At 40.3% G+C, this 21,298-nt stretch overlaps 1 protein-coding gene across 1 annotated transcript in view; it reads right to left on the bottom strand.

Annotated features, from left to right (window-relative positions):
• Nucleotides 1–21,298, bottom strand: part of nsmaf (neutral sphingomyelinase (N-SMase) activation associated factor) — a 100,694-nt gene that overhangs the window by 51,206 nt on the left and 28,190 nt on the right. Inside the window, exons 8-18 of the mRNA XM_067980109.1 lie at nt 21,036–21,083; nt 20,552–20,604; nt 18,377–18,506; nt 16,149–16,220; nt 15,736–15,844; nt 12,575–12,751; nt 12,355–12,434; nt 3,346–3,436; nt 1,957–2,020; nt 1,792–1,843; nt 1,575–1,695 (exon numbers count right to left, since the gene is read on the bottom strand). Of these exons, the coding sequence (XP_067836210.1) occupies nt 1,575–1,695; nt 1,792–1,843; nt 1,957–2,020; nt 3,346–3,436; nt 12,355–12,434; nt 12,575–12,751; nt 15,736–15,844; nt 16,149–16,220; nt 18,377–18,506; nt 20,552–20,604; nt 21,036–21,083 (997 nt within the window). The remainder of the gene's footprint in view (nt 1–1,574; nt 1,696–1,791; nt 1,844–1,956; nt 2,021–3,345; nt 3,437–12,354; nt 12,435–12,574; nt 12,752–15,735; nt 15,845–16,148; nt 16,221–18,376; nt 18,507–20,551; nt 20,605–21,035; nt 21,084–21,298) is intronic.

The raw sequence follows: 21,298 nt of genomic DNA on the forward strand, positions 1-21,298 counted from the left end.
TTTTTGGGCGCACTCAAATTTCTAGGCCAATGCATGTGCTAATTCATACTTTGGAAAATGCAGCCTCTCGCGAAACACCAGTAGACAACAGTGAAGAAATCAGCTCTAACCAATGCTTGTTAATCCCAAGGGCATCCACAGTTTCGGCTAGACAAAATCTTCAAAAGTAAAAGCAAAGACCCATCTACAAGCACGAACACGCTAGTTCCAAAACAAAACAGATGAAATATCTATCAATTATTCACTGAGATATCTTCACTGTTTTCCTCCCTCAGTCTCTGCACCAAGCAACTTTTCAACCACGGTAATTTCAACCTCTATCTCAACTCACCTTGCCCTCTCTCCTCTGTGTTCACTGGCCTTCTGTCTACCCTTAACCTCTCCCTCCATATAAATTCTCCGACCCATTTGCACAGCTCTCTACCTTGCCATCTCATGTGGCCTCTCTATTCCCTTTGTTTCAATCACAGACAAGGCCATACCTGATCTCTCGCCTGGATGGGTACAGCTGCAACCACACAAGAGGCTGCACACCATCCAGGACACAGCAATTTGCTTGACCGGTTCTCCTGCAGATGGACTGAATATCCACTGCTTCCGCCACTTGCACACTGTGGCTGCAATATGTACAATCTACAGGATGCAATGAAGCAACTCACCAAGGTTACTCTAGCAGAAGCACTGTCCTGTCTGACCTTTATCACCAAAAAGGACAAGGGCAGCAATGTCATGGAATTACCATTACTAGCAAGTTTCCCTCCGAGTCACACACTATCCTGACTTGGACATATATTGCCGTTCCTTTATTATCGCTGGGACAATATCTTGAAAGTCCCTACTTAACACCAATGTGGGAGCACCATCACCCCAAGAACTGCAGCAGTTCAAGGAGAAGGCACACTACCATATTCTCAGGGCAACTAGGGATGGAATATAAATGTAGCCTTGCCAGTGTCACCCACATCCCGAAAGCAAATTTTAAAAAAAACTATGTATAAAATGGAAATAGAGAATAGTGGAGGAATTGGAAGCAAATATAAAATCTTGATTACCTGATTACAAGTACTCCTGTGTGAAATATATGAAATATAAAACAATGTGAGCGAGTTACAATATTTTTGCTCCCCCCCAACCCTGCCAAACCCCATGTTTATTTGGCGGGAGGGGGGTGGGGGCAAGATTATAAATTAAAAATTTATGTCAAGGGAAGTATGCTAACTAGCAATCTCTATTTTAGTAATTAAATGCACATCATTATTGTTCACATTTCATCCTTAAGTTACTTTGAAGCCTTCCAGCGAAGGGAAAAGATGGCTTGGTCCATTAAGGATCTCTAAAACTAAAGGTCCGGGAGTTGGACTGTATGCTCTTTATTAAATCAAGCACGATCCATATTCCTGATAGACAGAAGGCTTTGATCAATTCAAAAACACCTGCTGCATTCATTAGGGAATAAATGCTTTGATGTCCAGGATACGTGAGCATGAATAAAGAACGTGTTGAAATATGTGCGGCTCCTCCGTGCACTGAATAACAGAAAGAAGAACTTGAGAAGCTATATCAGATCTAATTACCTGAAGCCCATGGTGGAAGTTCCACAGAGTCTACAGTCTTCCCTCCCTGCCTCTTTCCAAGATCCAACTTCAAATTGTTCACAATGAAGCTGGAATTTGTGCCATAAAACTCTGGGATCAACTAGAAAGTGAAATAATGATTAGCAAAACAGTTGGTAATTCAGATACTTTGTTCCATATGCAAGACACCAGAATAAATATAACAATCATCTCTTACCTCTTTGAAGTCTGTAGCACCTTCTAAACAATTTCTCCAGGTCTCTGCAATACTGAACATAGTAGAGATATTTAGTGCAATATATATATATATATATACACACATATACACACACATGAATATTTATAATGAAGTATCAGATTGTCCCAAGGTATTAATACTAACCTGTTGAACATTCTATCTGCATTGTCAAATTTTCCATTTTGTAAACACAACATGTACTCAGGGGCTGAAAAAGAAATGGGAATCATTTTTTTAAAAAAAACTTTCTATATGCATAATCATCCAACTTAGAAACAGAAAATGCTACAAATATACAGCAGGTCTGTCAATATCTTTAAGGAGTAAAAACCAGTTAATATTTTGTGCTGGCTGTGTATTTCTTGCATTCTCTGTTTATATTTCAGATTTCCAGAATTCGCAGGGTTTATTTATATTTAAGTTGTAACTTGATTAATTTTAACCCTTTGAGTACAGTGGAACTTTCCCAGGAAAAAGATTTTTTTAAAATACACTTAATTTGCAACAACTATCCAAGTTAAAAAGACATTAAAGGGAGCCTCACTCACCAGGAGCCTATACTGTGAAATCACACATGCTTCCAATAATTTTCTATCTATTAATTTTAGTGGATGATAAACAGTGTGGGGGTGGGTCAAAACATATGCACAAAATCCCAAAATGAGCTCCAGGCACCAAGGCTCCATGCCAGGAGCACACATTTGTAATATTTATCTTTATATCTATCACTAACGAACATCCACAGAAAAGAATTGAAGGGCAGACAAATAGAGCACTGGCAATCCAATGACAATAGTCATTTAAGAACATAAGAACATAAGAAATAGGAGCAGGAGTAAGCCATACGGCTCCGCCATTCAATAAGATCATGGCGGATCATCTACCTCAAATCCACTTTCTCACCCTATCCCCATATCCCTTGATTCCCTTAGTGTCCAGATTAAAAACTGTTTTAATCTTGACCTTCCTCTCCCCCCTTTCACAGTTTCCCCCTTCCACTTACAGAATTGTACAGTTTTAGCAACTTGTATGCAGGTAGCACTACTCCACAGTGACACTATTTGTCAAGTAAAGGATGCAGCATTAGAACACACTTATGAACATTCTTTTCCATTTCAGTTTCCTGATTAAGCAGCTGCACCATGTTCACAGCTGAAGTTGACTTTGGTGAGGGGACAGGATGGTGAATAGTAAATAAAAATTCTATAAATTTGAAGTTGTTTACTCAATATAAATTTTCTTCAGCACAACATTAAATAAGTTCCACATTTACAAACTGCAATTTGATCAGAAGTTTTATATCAGAAAAAACTGTTCTTAGGTCACCCCTTCAGACAGCTTTTCAAAGACCTGGAAATCTGATGCACAATTTGAATTTTTTTAAATCACAGATGATGTAACACCAAGGGTAACATCAGCAGCAGATTTAACAGTATTACCCTGGGCAAGTTACGATAGAAGTTATGCTTATTGCCTTTACAAAAAAAAGTCAGAGAATTTTCCACCAAACAGTATCAAAAAATGTAAGCTTACCAACTCTCACAAGGTAGAAGAGGACATAGCCCGGAGAAGAATAATGACTTCCGTACATGAATTTTGGGTCTGGCATTTCTCGATAGCGACTCTAAAATTAAAGAACATTGTGAATCTATTTGCTGTGATTGTGCTTATTTACTCAGTCTGATTTCGATCGAGCTAATAAGGAACACACCTATGTGTTTTGTAAAATTGTTTCCCCCCCCCACCGCACCAACCCCTTGAATTTTTGTACTAATCAAGGGGAGAAATGTTAGTATTGGGAAATAGAACGCTTTTCCATTTTGGGCACAGACTGTCAGTAAGTACTCCCAGGTAAGGTACTGGATGGCCAGGTACAAAATTAAGACTCCTCCCGTTCTACACTAACAATGTACCTTAGTCCCAAATACAGCGTAATGTCTCCACTTCTCACAATATTCACCATTATGACTTTTCTGAGTGAGGGGCATTGGGACCAGTTCTGGGGGAGGTGGGACCTGTACAGGCCGGGCGGGTTGCACCTCAACAGAGCTGGAACCAAAGCCCTTGCAGGGAGGTTCACTAGTGCTGTGGAGGAGGGTTTAAACTAATTTGGCAGGGTGATGGGTATCAAGATGTAGCTTTGGAAAGGAGAAACAAGGGGCACAAAGAATTGTGCAATAGAGTGAGAAATAGTACACTATTAGATGGGATCAGACTAAGTGTAAGAATTCTGGGAATTCCACCTTGTCCCTGAGTATGTAAAACTTTGGCCATTGACCATGCCTCAATTCTGATGCAAAACCAATCGACACCTAGGACGTGGGATGAAAAGGAAGCCTTGTGTGGCAAGTGCTCAACAAATCGGAATGAATTCGTAGAACAATGACCCATCGAGAGAAGCAATTGTAACATGATGACTTTGTAAGAACTGTTTAAACAGACATGAAGTGCCTCATTTAACGACAAAGACCATTGCAAGAGAGGGGTATATAAGTGGAAGCTCGAAACCCCCCTCTCTCTTGTTTTGCTCTCTTCCAGCTCTCTCTCTCTCTTCCCCTTAGTTCCTGCTCTTTTTTTTCTCCCGAGCTCTCCAGGGAGGAGAGCAGCTTCCAGCGAAACCAACGAACCCTACGAGAGAGAACCGGTCAGCCAGACCTGCAAGTGCAAAGGATTGGTGAGCCTCGACCGTGTGTGTGTGTGTGTGTGTGTGTGTGTGTGAGAGAGTGAGTGAGTGTGGAGAGAGAGATAGGTGTCTCCAGGGTCCGCACCAACCTCTTAGTTTAGCGGGATAAAGTACAGTAGTGGGTGTGTGTAACTCAATGTACTGTGTAGGACCATTTTTATCGTTATTTTCCTTGTGTTGACGGTATAATAAAACCAACATTCCAATTCAATTCAAACACCGAGTTTGTGTGTCCTCTGTGCTATTCGGCTAAGTGATCCATCACCGGGTGCGTTAGCATAAGTCCCGTTTCCTAAACCCCCGATCCATGAGGTACAAGTGTTCCTTGGCTAGACCGGGGACCAGATATCTGCACCGATCAATAGGGTGAGAACAACCCTACATAAGAGAGAATACAAGAAGGTCTAAGATAGGTTTACAGTGCATGTGTGTAAACGCACGAAGCATGCTAAACAAGGTTGGTGAGCTGCAGGCGCAAACAGCCACAAGGGAACATGATGTTGTGGCGACATCGGAGGCCTGGCTCAAAAAAGGGCAAGATTGGGTACTAAATATTGCTGGAAACTAGGTGTTCAGGAAAGATAGGGAAGAAAGGAGTGGGGGGGGTGGGGGGGTGGCAGTATTGATTAAGGAGAATATTGCAGTGCTGGAGAGAGAGGATGTCCTGGAGGGGTCAAGAACAGAATCTATTTGGTTAGTGTTAAGAAACAACAGAGATACCATTACACTACTGGATGTATTCTATAGGCCACCAACTAGTGGGAAGGATACAGAAGAGCAAATTTGCAGGGAAATTAGAGAGGTGTAAGATCCATAGAATAGTGACAATGGGGGACTCTAATTATCCTAATATAGACTGGGATAGTAATAGTATAAAGAGCAGAGAGGGAGAAGGATTTCTGAAGTGTGTCCAGGAGAACTATCTTGATCAGTACGCTTCCGGCCCAACTAGGAAAAAGGCATTGCTGGATCTGGCTCTCGGGAATGAGGTAGGTCAAGTGGAGCACGTATCAATAGGGGAACATTTAGGGAACAGCGATCATAGTATCATAAGGTTTAGATTAGCTATGGAAAAGGACAAGGAGCAATCTAGAGTAAAAATACTTAATTGGAGGTGGGACAATTTCAGTGGGTTAATAACGGATCTGGCCCGGGTAAATTGGAATCAAAGATTGGCAGGCAAAACTGTAATCAAACAATGGGTGGCCTTTAAAGAGGAGATGGTTCGGGTACAGTCTAGGTACAGTCCCACGAGGAGGAATGGTAGGGCAACCAAAGCGCGAGTTCCCTGGATGATGAAAGAGATAAAGAGTAAGATGAAGCAGAAAAAGGGGTCTTATGACAGATGTCAGGTTGATAATACAAGTGAGTACCAGGTAGAATATAGAAAGTTCAGAGGGGAAGTGAAAAAGGAAATAAGAGGGGCAAAGAGAGAGTATGAGAATAGACTAGCAACTAACAAAGGGAATCCAAAAGTCTTCTATAGGCATATAAATAGTGAACGGGTAGTAAAAGGAGGGATGGGGCCGATAAGGCACCAAAAAGGAGACCTACGCACGAGGCAGAGGGCATGGCTAAGGTGCTAAATGAGCACTTTGCATCTGTCTTTACCAAGGAAGAAGATGCTGCCAAAGTCACAGTAAAAGAGGTGGTAGTTGAGATGCTGGATGGGCTAAAAATTGATAAAGAGGAGGTACTAAAAAGGCTGGCTGTACTTAAAATAGATGTCACCAGGTCCGGATGGGATGGATTCTAGGTTGCTGAGGGAATTAAAAGGTGGAAATTGCAGAGGTACTGGCCATAATCTTCCAATCATCCTTAGATACGGGGGGTGGTGTCAGAGGACTGGAGAATTGCAAATATTACAACATTGTTCAAAAAAGGGTGTAAGGATAAACCCAGCAATTATAGGCCAGTCAGTTTAACCTCGGTGGTGGGGAAACTTTTAGAAATGATAATCCGGGTCAAAATTAACAGTCAGTTAGACAAGTGTGGATTAATAAAGGAAAGCCAGCATGGATTTGTTAAAGGCAAATCGTGTTTAACTAACTTGACTGAGTTATTTTGATGAGGTAACAGAGAGAGTTGATGAGGTCAATGTGGTTGATGTGGTGTATATGGACTTCCAAAAGGCGTTTGATAAAATGCTACATAATAGGCTAGTCGGCAAAGTTGAAGCCCATGGAATAAAAGGGGCAGTGGCAGCATGGATACGAAATTGGCTAAGTGACAGGAAACAGAGAGTAATGGTGAAGGGTTGTTTTTCGGACTGGAGGAAGGTATAAGTGGTGATCCCCAAGGGTCGGTACTAGGACCACTACTTTTCTTGATATATATTAATGACTTGGACTTGGATGTACAGGGCACAATATCAAAATCTGCAGATGACACAAAACTTGGAAGTGTAGTCAAAAGTAAGGAGAATAGTGAAAGACTTCAAGAGGACATAGACAGGCTGGGTGGAATGGGCGGACACGTGGCAGATGAAATTTAACGCAGAGAAGTGCAAAGTGATACATTTTGGTAGGAAGAATGAGGAGAGGCAATATAAACAAAATGGTACAATTCTAAAGGGGGGGGGGGGGCAGGAACAGGGAGATCTGGGCGTATATGTGCAGAAATCGTTGAAGGTGGCAGGGCAGGTTGAGAAAGCAGTTAATAAAGCATATGGGATCCTGGGCTTTCTAAATAAAGGCATAGAGTACAAAAGCTATGAAGTTATGATGAACCTTTATGAAACACTGGTTTGGCAACAACTGGAGTATCGTATCCAATTCTGGGCACCGCACTTTAAGAAGGATGTGAAGGCCTTAGAGAGGGTGCAGAAAAGATTTACTAGAATGGTTCTGGGGATGAAGGACTTCAGTTTCATGGATAGACTGGAGAAGCTGGGGTTGTTCTCTTTAGAGCAGAGAAGGTTGAGAGGAGATTGGATAGAGGTATTCAAAATCATGAAGGGTCTAGACAGAGTAGATAGAGAGAAACTGTTCTCATTGGTGGAAGGGTCAAGAACCAGAGGACACAGATTTAAGGTGATTGGCAAAAGAACTAAAGGCGACATGAGGAAAAACTTTTTTACACAGCGAGTGATTAGGATCTGGAATGCACTGCTTTTGGGGGTGGTGGAGGCAGATTCAATCGTGGCTTTCAAAAGGGAATTGGATAAATACTTGAAGGGAAAAAATTTGCAGGGCTACGGAGAAAGAGCGGGGGAGTGGGACTTACTGGATTGCTCTTGCAGAGACCCGCACGGGCTCAACGTGCCTCCTTCTATGTTCCAATCATTCTATGATTGATGACTTGTATCAACTAGAACCAACCTGTGGGCAATTTTGAATCATGAGCTCACACTCATTAGGAACCAGGCAGAGGCCTCCCAACTCATTTCATGCAGGAATGCATTAGAGCTGTCTTCAGCTTAGGCTGGAATCCAACCCAGGCCATACGACAATACAACTTACGTTTATATAGCGCCTTTAATATAGAAAAACGTCCCAAGGTGCTTCACAGAAGCATAACCAAGACAAAAATTGACGCTAAGTCAAAAGGAGGAGAAATTAGGAGTAGTGATTTGGGTCAGAGGTGGGTTTTAAGGAGGATTTTGAAGGAGGAGAGGGCGATGGAGAGGTTTAGAGATGGGATTCCAGAGCGTCAGACCTAGACGGCTGAAGGCACGGCTACCAATGGTGGTGAAAAGGAGTGGGGGATGCATAAGGGGCGAGAGTTAGAGGAATGCGGAGTTCGCGTTGGGTTGAAGGTTACAGAGAAAAGGGGAGAGGGAACGAGGCCTTGAAGGGATTTAAGCATAAGGATAAGAATTTTACATGTGGCATTAGGGGACCGGGTGCCAATGTAGGTCAACGAACACAGAGGTTATGGGTGAGCTGAAATTTATGGAGGGTGGAGGATGTGAAGCCAGCCAGGAGAGCAATTGAATAGTTGAGACTAGAGGCAACAAAGGCACAAATAAGGTGAGAGAACACTGCTTTAATGCATTGCAACATCCAGTCCTCCAAACATGTCGTAATTTTCAATCAGGACTTGGTAATATTGAATTCTATCAGTTTTAAGCCTGTATTTCTACTTAAAGTTAACTTATTATTTTAAGAGTTCTATTTGGACCCCTGCCAGACCACTTTTAATTTTTTTCTTGAATAGTATGGTCAAGAGGCTCTGACCATTCCCTCCATTGAACAAAGAATTGTTTTTTCCTTCTTCAACTTCACGTTCACTAAGCAAAATTAATATCAGGCAAAGAAAAATCTGCATGGTCATGCATGAGGGTGAATGAACTAGTAACAGGAAGATGGAAGCAGCTCAAGCAAGGATATTTTGTTGTCTATTTGTTTTTGGAGTTGCACACTGTATAAACAAGGCAGATCCATAAAAGGAAAGCAGCAAATTTTAGTGTTGATCCATTAGAACACTGGGTGTGTCTCAGCATAAACAAAGCAAGACATGCTTCTGGCTACATCTCTTTTCATTTTTGGAAATTAAACTAGACACAAAGCAGTCTAATATGAATTAAATCACTAAAGTGACAAACATTCTTCACTTTAGTTATTCTCATGGTCCTGCTCTGAAGTCAGGAGCATCAAAACATGGGGCTGAGAGGAGAAGAGCAAAATACAGTACTATCAAACATAAGTGAGAGAGAAACAGGAATGGCATTCAACATAGGAACATAGGAATAGGAGTAGACCATTCAGCCCCTCGTGCCTGCTCCGCCATTTGATAAGATCATAGCAGATCTGTGATCTAACTCCATATACCTGCCTTTGGCCCATATCCCTTAATACCTTTGATTGCCAAAAAGTTTTCTATCTCAGATTTAAATTTAGCAATTGAGCTAGTACCAATTGCCGCTTGGGGAAGAGTTTTCCAAACTTCGACCACCCTTTGTGTGTAGAAATGTTTTTTAATCTTGCTCCTGAAAGGTCTGGCTCTAATTTCTAGACTGTGCCCCCTACGCCTAGAATCCCTAACCAGCGGAAATAGTTTCTCTCTATCCATCCTATCCGTTCCCCTTAATATCTTATAAACTTCGATCAGATCACCCCTTAACCTTCTAAACTCTAGAGAATACAACCCCAATTTGTGTAATCTCTCCTCGTAACTTAACCCTTGAAGTCCGGGTATCATTCTAGTAAACCTACGCTGCACTCCCTCCAAGGCCAATATGTCCTTCCAAAGGTGCGGTGCCCAGAACTGCTCACAGTACTCCAGGTGCGGTCTAACCAGGGTTTTGTATAGCTGCAGCATAACTTCTGCCCCGTTGTACTCTAGTCCTCTAGATATAAAGGCCAGCATTCCATTTGCCTTATTGATTATTTCTGCACCTGTTCATGACACTTCAATGATCTCTGTACCTGAACCCCTAAGTCCCTTTGGACATCCACTGTTTTTAACTTTTTACCATTTAGAAAATACCCTGTTCTATCCTCTTTTGATCCAAAGTGGATGACCTCACATTTGTCTACATTGAATTCCATTTACCACAGTTTTGCCCATTCACCTAATCTATCAAATATCCCTTTGTAATTTTATGTTTTCATCTACACTGATTACAATGCCACCAATCTTTGTGTCATCGGCAAACTTAGATATGAGACTTTCTATGCCTTCATCTAATAAATATTGTGAATAATTGAGGCCCCAAGACAGATCCCTGTGGGACTCCACTAGTCACATTCTGCCAATGTGAGGACCTACCCATTATCCCTACTCTCTGTCGCCTTTCGCTCAGCCAATTTCCTAACCAAGTCCGTACTTTTCCCTCGGTTCCATGGGCTTCCATCTTAGCTAACAGTCTCTTATGTGAAATGCCTTCTGGAAGTCCATATAAATAACATCCATTGACATTCCCCTGTCCACTACTTTAGTCACCTCTTCAAAAAATTCAATCAGGTTTGTCAGGCACCACCTACCTTTCACAAATCCACACTGGCTCTCTCTGATTAACTGAAAATTCTCGAGGTATTCAGTCACCCTATCCTTAATTATAGACTCCAGCATTTTCCCCACAGCAGATGTTAGGCTAACTGGTTTATAATTCCCTGGTTTCCCCCTCTCTCCTTTCTTAAAAAGCGGAGTGACATGTGCAATTTTCCAATCTAGAGGGACAGTTCCTGAATCTAGAGAACTTTGAAAGATTATAGTTAGGGCATCCGCAATCTGCTCACCTACTTCCTTTAAAACCCTGGGATGGAAACCATCTGGTCCTGGGGATTTGTCACTCTTTAGTGCTATTATTTTCTTCATTACTGTTGCTTTACTTATGTTAATTTTATCGAGTCCCTGTCCCCAATTCAATATTAGTTTTCTTGGGATATCCGGCATGCTATCCTCTTTTTCGACTGTAAATACTGACACAAAGTAATTGTTCAACATGTCCGCCATTTCCCCATTGTCAATGACAATATCCCCACTTTCAGTTTTTAAGGGGCCAACACTCCTGACCACCCTCTTTTTCCTAATATAACTATAAAAGTTCTTCGTATTGGTTTTGATATCCCTTGCGAGTTTCTTTTCATACTCTCTTTTTGTAGCTCTTACAATCTGTTTTGTGACCCTTTGTTGATCTTTGTATCTTTCCCATTCTCCAGGATCTGTGCCATTTTTTGCCTTCTTGTTTGCCCTTTCCTTATGTCTTACACTGTCTCTTACCTCTTTCGTTGTCCATGGCTGTTTTTTTTGGCAAGTAGAGTTCTTGCCCCTCAGGGGTATAAACCGATTCTGTATCTCGTTAAAGGTTTCTTTAAACATTTCCCACTGATCATCAGTCGTTTTATCCATTAACAGATTTGCCCAGTTTACTGTGGACAGTCGCCGTCTCATCCCATTGAAGTCGGCCTTACCCAAGTCTAGAATCTTAGCAGCTGATTCACTTTTTTCCCTTTCAAACACTACATTGAACTCGATCATGTTATGATCACTATTGGATAGATGTTCACGCACAGTTAAGCTGTTAACTAAATCTGGTTCATTACTCATTACTAAATCTACTATGGCTTGCCCCCTTGTTGCCTCTAGGACATACTGCTGTAGAAAACTATCCCGGACACACTCAAGAAATTCACTACCTTTCTGACGGTTGCTAGTCTGCTTTTCCCAATCTATGTGAAGGTTAAAGTCCCTCATTAAGACCACTATGCCTTTGTTACACACTTGTCTAATCTCTGCATTTATACAATCTAGAATTTCAGAGCTGCTGCCAGGGGTCCTATACACAACTCCCACTATAGTCTTAGATCCTTTCCTAGTTCTCAATTCCAACCCATAAGGTCTCTGTTGGCTGCTTATCTCTCATTATATCCTCCTTTATCATTGAAGTGATTTCATCGCTAATCACTTGACATTACTTTTGTTCACACCAGTGATGGATTTGGGCCATGCAGCATTCACCAACATTAAATACAGGTAAAAAACAGGTTAAATCGAATCAGACAAGTGAAGGTGAAAAAAACCTCTGGTCAGTAGTAACTAGGATGGGAGTGAACAGATTATTTGTGGGCGACACATTATTGAGAAACCTCATCTTGTCCTGGGCTCACTGCATGTAGTCAAGTTTAACATCTCCATTTTAAGAAGCCTGCACTAGAAAAATGGAGATGGGAAATGTCAAGAGGGTTATTCGTTTGCACTACATTGCCTTTAAAGCTATTAATACCTAGAAACACAAATAGCCTGAACACCAGATCTGGCCAAATGATAAAATGGAAAAACCATCTGGAATTATCAATGGTTATCCAATAGTGAGTTGGCCATCGGGAGATTTACATTCAACCAAAAAGCAGACAAGCTATACTGATATAATTATATCACCAAAAAATGGTTTGCTGTTTGAAAAGAACATTTACCAACAATCGATCTAGCCGCTCTTTATTTAAGGCACCCACTGGCTTCCTAAGGTCACGAAATATTTCAGGATTTGACAGATCTGTTATAAAACAAAAGTTAGAGATGTGCCATTATATCTGCACACAGATACATACAAAACACAATTTAAAAGAATATGCTGATTTTAAGGTACAAGTGTGCCCTTAAGTTTCTGAAAATAATGATTGATATCAAAGTTACCTAGTTCTGAGCAAGTGTAATCAGCTATGATCCAAGGAAAGATGGGATACTGAGACAGGTCATTACAGCTGCGGTCAGCCAGATTATTGAGGTGCAGAAGATACTGATAATTTGAGAGATGTCCTCTTTGCCACTGTAGCATGTAGCTTTCAGCCGTGTGCTCGGTAATGTGATTTTCTGTGGAAAGAAATTTTGAGGGATGGTGGGTGGGGGGGGGGGGGGGGGTGGTGGGCAGCAGGGAAGAAAACATGTCACAATTACTGATTCAGAATATAACTAAAAATAGTAGTTTCTTTCTATAAAGGAACCAGTAATTCTGTATTCATCTTATTCTTTTAAATTGTGAATATTTTGCAGATTGAAATGAAATGTCATAATGGTTTTTATTTTTTTTAAATTAGGAAAGATTTACACTTATTCTCAAAGGCTTTTGCTGGTACATAGTTTTAATAAATTGAGTTTAGTTACTCCCCATCTCACTCACTATCTCTTCTTTCAGGAGAAGGATAGGGGCCCTGGGATCCTTGGCCAATATCATCATGTGATGTGTGAAGACAGCCGAACAACAGCTTGCAATTATATGGTACCTTTACCACAGCAAAACTCCTGAGGCAAAGGTGGGTGGGTGAGGAGAGAAACAGACATTTGTTTTTATTCGTTCATGGGATGTGGGCGTCGCTGGCAAGGCCAGCATTTATTGCCCATCCCTAATTGCCCTTGAGAAGGTGGTGGTGAGCCCCCTTCTTAAACCGCTGCAGTCCATGTGGTGAAGGTTCTCCCACAGTGCTGTTAGGAAGGGAGTTCCAGGATTTTGACCCAGCGACGATGAAGGAACGACAATATATTTCCAAGTTGGGATGGTGTGTGACTTAGAGGGGAACGTGCAGGTGATGTTGTTCCCATGTACCTGCTGCCCTTATCCTTCTAGGATGTAGAGGTCGCAGGTTTGGGAGATGCTGTCGAAGAAGCCTTGGCGAGTTGCTGCAGTGCATTCTGTAGATGGTACACACTGCAGCCACGGTGCGCCGGTGGTGAAGGGAATGAATGTTTAGGGTGGTGGATGGGGTGCCAATCAAGCGGGCTGTTTTGTCCTGGATGGTGTCGAGTGTTGTTGGAGCTGCACTTATCCAGGCAAGTGGAGAGTATTCCATCACACTCCTGACTTGTGCCTTGTAGATGGTGGAAAGGCTTTGGGGAGTCAGGAGGTGAGTCACTCGCCACAAAATACCCAGCCTCTGACCTGCTCTTGTAGCCACAGTATTTATGTGGCTGGTCCAGTTAAATTTCTGGTCAATGGTGACCCCCCAGAATGTTGATGGTGGGGGATTCAGCGATGGTAATGCTATTGAATATCAAGGGGAGTAGGAAGAGCAGAATTAGGGAAGGTGACCAAATGTATGGTCAAAAAGATAGGTAGAAGACTTTTGAAGGTGAGGAAGAGAGGCAGCAAGGTGGAGGGGTTTAGAAAGAGTATTCCAGAGTCCAGGGGACTGATTGCTGAGTGGGGGAGGGGGTCGCGGCGGGGAGAGGGAGAATAACGTAGACACACTGGGGGTAATTTTGACTTTGGGTGATAGTGTAAAATGACCGATATCGATTCAGCCACCCGTTTTACATCTCTCCTGATTTTCATTTCCATTGATGTTGGAAATGAAAATCGGGAGGGATGTATAACATCCGTTTAAACCATCAAAATTACTCCTGCTGTATGTAGATCAGAGTTAGAACAGCAGAATGTGCAAGCTGAGATGTAGGGCTGCAGGTGGCTACAGTAGTGGGCAAGATCAAGGATTTTATATTTTTTTTAAAAACCTCATGTAATAACTGAAAAAAAATTTAAACCAAACAAATTAAACCCAAACAATTGACTTAATTTATCTCCCTCATCTTCATTGTTCCATTGCCATGATGTGTAACATTCTGTGACAGAGGAAACAGGTGCACAAGAACCCAATTGTGGCTTGCTTGTTTTCCTTCCTTCTGTTAACAAAGAATCATTGAAATTTACGGCACAGAAGGAGGCCATTCAGCCCATCATGTCTGTGCCGGCCGAAAAAGGACCATCTAGCCTAATCCCACTTTCCAGCTCTTGGTCCGTAGCCTTGAGAAGGACCCAATTCACTTAGCATCTCCCCTGAGATTGGGAATAGTCACGCAGGGATTTATGGACATAAATCCCACCTCTTACCATGTTGGCACCTCAGTTCACCCTTACCAATGCAGCCTATGATTTAGACTTGGGTCGAGCCGCAAAAGTAGACAAACCGAGCAACAAGAAGTTACTTTATTATTCTGATTGGAAGCTAAAAACCCTTAAACTGCTCAAAATGTGGATACTTGTGGGGCAATTTACAATGTTAAGTTATGAAGTGGAATGAAGATAACATATGGTACGTGGCAGAAGTAGCAAACAAAGTTCATTTTCATTGATGTTGCAATGTTGCAGTTATATAAATTCACATCTGCTAGGCCACAAAATGCAAAGTAGAGAAGAAGCCTCATCATCAAGTAGTCCTATAAAAATATTTCTGATAAACACTTATTTAAATAGTGACTGAAAACAGGGAGCTAGCTTGGAGGAGTTATAGTCAGACTGTGTATGGTGGAGCTAAAATTATTATTTAGTAATGCAGAGTATTTCAGCAATCATTACTGTGCATCAATTCAGCTTCTTTGCACAGTGGGCTTTCATAAATCTTCTATGCCAGCTCCCTTGATTGTCCCTGAACATTGCTTACACAAATTATCAGAAACAGGCAGAAAAGGACATTACAGTGATTCACAATATTTTTTTTGTTGCAAGATTTCACTTGAAAAAGAATCATATCAAAGTATAAGTTCAATGTGCACAAGTCTGACATTGGTTTTACTGAATTATTTTGCTATATGTCAAAATAATCCTTTGACATGTCAACAAATAAAATGGTATGTGTTGTATCACTTTCAGCTGACCAAATGGACACCAGGTCAAGTTCCAAAGCTGACCACCACTTAAATCAGCCTATCTCAGTTACAAAAATGTAGTCAGTTTTCAAGCAGATTTGAGAGAAGAAAATTGGTTACATTTTCTTTTCCCAGAATTGGCATTTTATATCTATATTCAACAATTAAGTGGTAAATCAGTTAAAATACATGGGTACCATATTTGTAAATTAACTGACCTAAAAAGGTTGCAATATAGTAATAGAGTTCATCACGATCTTTGGAGTTGTAAAACTTCAAGTAGATATCAGAACAAAGGTCATTTTCTGTGCAAAAAACTTCAAGACCCTAAAGGGAGAGAGTGAAGTAGGCAAAAAAAAAGTAGTTAATGTCACCACATTACTCGAGGTCAACCCATATGACAGCAAACATTGTATAACCTCCAAAGTTCTATGGTAAAATTAAAGTATAGGTCTCACTTTAAAAGCATAGTACCTTGGTGTACTATGGATAATATTAGAAAATATAACACCGAACAATGATTGAAGTATTTTCCAATTTTTAAAATATTTTATTTACGCACGTTGATTGTTGATGTAAATTGTTGCAAAATAAAGTCAAACAAATCAAATTAAAGTCACCAGTTACTCACCAAAGGTTTCAATCCATGCCGCCTTTTGTAAATGCGTCTTATATCATGCAACTTTATTTGTACAACTGGCTCCTAAAACACATAATAGGATGATAATGCAAAGTTTATCAGTTATTTAGGAGTAGTATAAAACAAGATGTTGGTGTCACACATTTACTCAGGCTTTTATGAAGTGTGCACCTGAGTGCAACCTATATGCTGATTTCTTTGATATTCTGTCAGTCATTCACCCTAAAAGCTTCACTAAGTACTTCAAATAGTTATGACAAAGAAATTAGAAATCATGCTTACTGTGTGATGTGAGATGCAACGGTTGAAGAAACTGCAACATGTTGAACTACATCAAATATATGATGCAGTATGGCTTCAAGCACGAGAAATCAGATTACAATGTATCTCAGTATTGCATAATAAAAGTCTGTTCAGATCTCAATATTTTTCTGCACCAAAAATTACATTGCAGATACACTGCAGAAGTTTCAGTAGAAGTGAGCCTCAAGAAAATGCTCTCCTGTATGCACCCAAATACTAGGAGACTGAAAGAGATGGCTGTACTCACTGGTCACAAAACTTTAAGCTCTGAATTTCAGTGCTTGCACACCTTACACATAGTAGACCACAAAGTAAATGTCGAAGACGACAACTCTGTGGATATGCGCTGTCATAGGTGTGTTCCTTATTTAACAGGTAAGCCTGTCCCTTGTGAGGATAGGTTTCAGTCCCTTTTCTGACCAGAAACACATCTAATTGTCTCGGAGACCCACTTTTCTTGTCAATTCTTCCATATTAGATTAATTTAAAAAAGAATTGGAATTTTTGGTTTGGGAGAAATATTTTGTCACTTTTCTCTTCTCTAAACATTCATCCCTGGTAGCCTGTATACAGTTCACAGGCTGGAATGAGGTTAGGCAACAGGAATCCCTTTCAATGCACCATAAACAGAGACTTCGGAAAAAATATCTCAATAAGATCAGTTGCTACCAGACTGACAAAGGAAGATCCTTTGCTGTGGAGCAGACATGCCAAAGATAATCCCTGGCTTATATCAGTCCAGACATGCCTACTCCATACTAGCCAATTGAGAATGGGAGGATTATTGAGCTCCATAAAAAGCCCTGTGAGCAAAGATGTCTCTCACACTATAACCTACACATTTTCACATTTAATGCAGTGATCATGTTCACTGAATATAGTTCAGCCAATACTAAGCAGCATCACGGTCAACAGGCTGACTCAGGGTGCACTTACACAGCATACAGCGATCGGAGAGCAAATTATTTTCTTTCTCTTTCTGAAGCCAGTTTTCATGCCAGGTGGCATTCTGATGTGATGACTTTACAAGACTACACACACGGGAAAAAATAGCTTGGTACCCAAACTGTTGAAGATCATAATTATATGAAATCAGGGTTCAGTAGTTTGGGTTTTCCCGTTCCAAGTGTGACCATGATCACTTCTGACTCTTTGTTTACACTACAACTTTAAAGTAGGACTGCTAAATGCATCCTTAGAAGTTGTACAAGCCAATCAATCCTTTCTTATCCAAAAACTCAAATTATTAGTAACTTGCTCATTCTTTTCCTTACAAATATTAACAAATGTCAAATGTGAAAACTATTAAAAACACTAAATTCATTACAAGTCTTTAAACTTTTTAACCTAAATACTACACAAACAAGAATCTATTTTAACTGGTGTCCTGGTCACCCGAGAACCAACATCAAACACCAAATTCCTTGGTGCTTTGGGTGAATTATTTGGGATTCTGAAATGCTGCTTTTTCAATGTGATATAATAAAGTTAAAATAAAATGAGAAAATAATTCCAACAAGTTTGACTACAACAGATTGAAAAAGTGTAAAGATATAGTTGATTGCACATGTGCAAAGGCCCGCTGCCATGGTAACAAGCTGGCGTGGCTCAGCCTGTATAGTGTGTGCCACACTTGTCAAACAGTTCACCAGCCGCCACTGATTAAATCTGGGATTTCTTGGTCTGTAAGGCTCAGCACAACAACAGGCAGGAGACAGACTCAGTGAGTCAACAAGGGATGCGTGCAACTTTAAAAAAAAACTGAGTGGGAAAAGAACAATTTAAAAACCTTTTAAAAGAATTACAAAAAAAATTACTAAGATTTAACAGTAAATGTACAACATCAAGGAATCTTCTAGATTCTAAACAAAATATTGAAATTATATTGTGTAATATAATGATAGCAAATAACTTACTGGGTAGCTATTCAGAGGCTGGAAATACAAGTTTTGGTCTGTGATGCAGACATGTCCAGGATTAGACACCAAAGGAGTGACCATTTCAGCCACACACTCCATGTGGGGCCTTTCAGTAACACTCTGAAATCTACAAGAGATATCAGTTACCACTGATTGCTAAAATATGGGGAGCAAACAATATCAGCCTAAAAGCAATGTGCTTAATAAGAAAACAGACATTATACAAATTACAAAACTGTACAGATCATAAAATTACTTTTTTGTTATGGTGCTTGAATTCCAGTAAGTTTTCTTTTCATTTACCAAATACTGTTGGAGGAATTGGTTCCTGAAATTGATTAGTCAGCAGCAACAGGCCATAAGGTGATAACTTGCATTTATATAGCACCTTTAACACAATAAAACATCCCAAGGCGATTCACAGGAGCAATATCAAACAAAATTTCACACCAAGCCACAGAGATATTAGGACAGGTGACCAAAAGCTTGATCAAAAAGATAGGTTTTAAGAAGTGTCTTAAAGGAGGAGAGGGAGAGAGATGGAGAGGTTTAGGGAGAGAATGCCAGAACATAGGGCTTAAGCAGCTGAAGGCACGGCCCCCAATGGTGGAACGATGAAAATCGGAGGTGCGCAAAAGACCAGAATTGGAGGTGCGCAGAGATCTCGGGGCGGGGGGGTTGTAGGGCTGAAGGAAATTACAGAGATAGGGAACGGCGAGGCCATGGAGGGATTTGAAAACAAGGATGAGAATTTTAAAATCAAGCCATTGTCGGACCTGCAGCTAACGTAGGTCAGCGAGCACAGGGGTGATGAGTGAACAGAACTTGGTGCGTGTTAGGATACAGGCAGCAGAGTTTTGGACGAGCTCAAGTTTACAGAGGGTGCAACATGAGAGGCTGGCCAGGAGAGCATTGGAATAGTCGAGTCTAGAGGTAACAACAGCATGGATGATGGATTCAGCAGCAGATAGGCTGAGGCAGGGTGGAGATGGGTGATGTTACTGAGGTGGAAGTATGGGGTCTTTGTGATGGAGAGGATATGGGGTCAGAAGCTCAGCTCAGGGTCAAATAGGATGCCAAGATTGCGAAGGGTCTTGTTCAGCCTTAGACAGTGGCCAGGGAAAGGGATGGAGTTGATGGCTAGAGAATGGAGTTTGTGGTGGGGATCGAAGACCTTGGTCTTCCCAGTATTTAATTGCAAAGAAAGCAGCTTTCCACTGTCTGGACACTACACTCGAACTCTCCCTTTCACCTTCAAACACCTCCTCAAAACACTTTGATCATGTGTTTGGCTGCTTCCCTTAATTCTTCTCATTCTGTCCGACTCTGTGATGGTCTTGGGACGTTTACTGCTTTAAAAGTACTATATAAATGCAGGCTGTTATAGTAGTGGTTGGGGTGGAGGGTGAAAATACAACAATATTACTTAAAGCAGTGTAGATTTTTAACCCAAAGTTGAAAATTAACTTCATGAGATATGATCAGATTCATACTCTTCAGCCCATTTTATCTTTTAACATGCACCGGAACCGGCAGTGAGGATCCTGCTTTAACCTCTTATTGGCAGGAGAAATGGCTCATCTGACAGATTTGTTCCTGGGTAGCTGGTCATCCAAGTATCTAGCCATAAACATTTATTTATTTGTTGACTATCAAATACCATTTGCTCCATTAAAAAAGCACAGCATTAAAAATATTCTAAGACACAAGAGACAGTGAAATAAAAAAAGAGGAAACACATTCACATACATAGTCAAGAGTCCTCGAAAAAGTTACATCAAAACTAACGAACATTGCTTCAGTAACTGGTTCTTAATTTGTCCAGCATTCATAACCTAGTCTAGTAGTACAAGTAAAAGTGCAAAAAATTTCAGAAATTACAAGAAAAGTTTTTTTCACTTCATTTCTACTATTTTGTTACATGCTTTCATTAGTAAAGCATCACCCAGTAAAAACATCACTGCACAGTAAACAGTGAGAACCAAGTGTTATGATCAAGTACTATTAGCACTCCCCACCAAAAACTACTTAAAACTAAAAGCAGTGGAAATTTCGATTTAGATACTGGTAACCTGTTCTGAATCTTGTGCATTAGATCACAAAACACTATTTAATAGACATATAAATAGGCTGAATATTACACATCTAATCATTAAATCTTGTGTATAGTACCTATTTTTATCAAATGAAGTCCGAGCCAATCGAGATTGCAAGATGGCTGTGATCTACAATGGGAGAGAGAGAGAGAATATAAAAAGGTTTTACACAAAAAAACATTAGTACTAATAAAATGAAAGTAATGTGCTAAGATTAAAGCAATAAACTAGTTTTAATGTTGATATATTAAATTAACTGATATTTAAAGAAAGCACAATGTGTAAAAGAAACTACTTCATTACAAATATACATGCACACTTTTCTAAACTTTACAAACCCTGACAAAAATTACATTCATTTGATTACAATTCATGAAGTTGAACACAAATTTAATAAGAATGATTTGGGACTGGATTTTTGTTTGGAATGCTTTATTGCTCAGAATCTAAATAGCCTGCTATCCATAACTTGATTCTGGAGTTAAATTCAATAAAACAAATATAGCTACACTAAGTGTTTAAAAAACATGTACTTGTATCTTCATGCAGAAATCACTTACCATGGCAATCTGGTCTGCCATTTTGTCCAACTGAGAAGCTCTGTGAAGCTAGGAAAGGAACATTCATAATTAATCATTTTAGTAGGTTTATTATAGAACTAAAGTATTTTAACCAAAACTACTATTGTTGTTACTGTTAAGATAAACACAAAGCAAATAACTTCAAACACTTAGCAACTCAGCTGATGCTGTATATAACTATTTAATTAAATTCCCACAGCAATGTAAGGTCATCATCATCTAGGGATTTATCCATTAGAGGA

The sequence above is a fragment of the Heptranchias perlo genome, chromosome 3, assembly GCF_035084215.1.
Source record: "Heptranchias perlo isolate sHepPer1 chromosome 3, sHepPer1.hap1, whole genome shotgun sequence".
Taxonomy (NCBI): Eukaryota; Metazoa; Chordata; class Chondrichthyes; order Hexanchiformes; family Hexanchidae; genus Heptranchias; species Heptranchias perlo.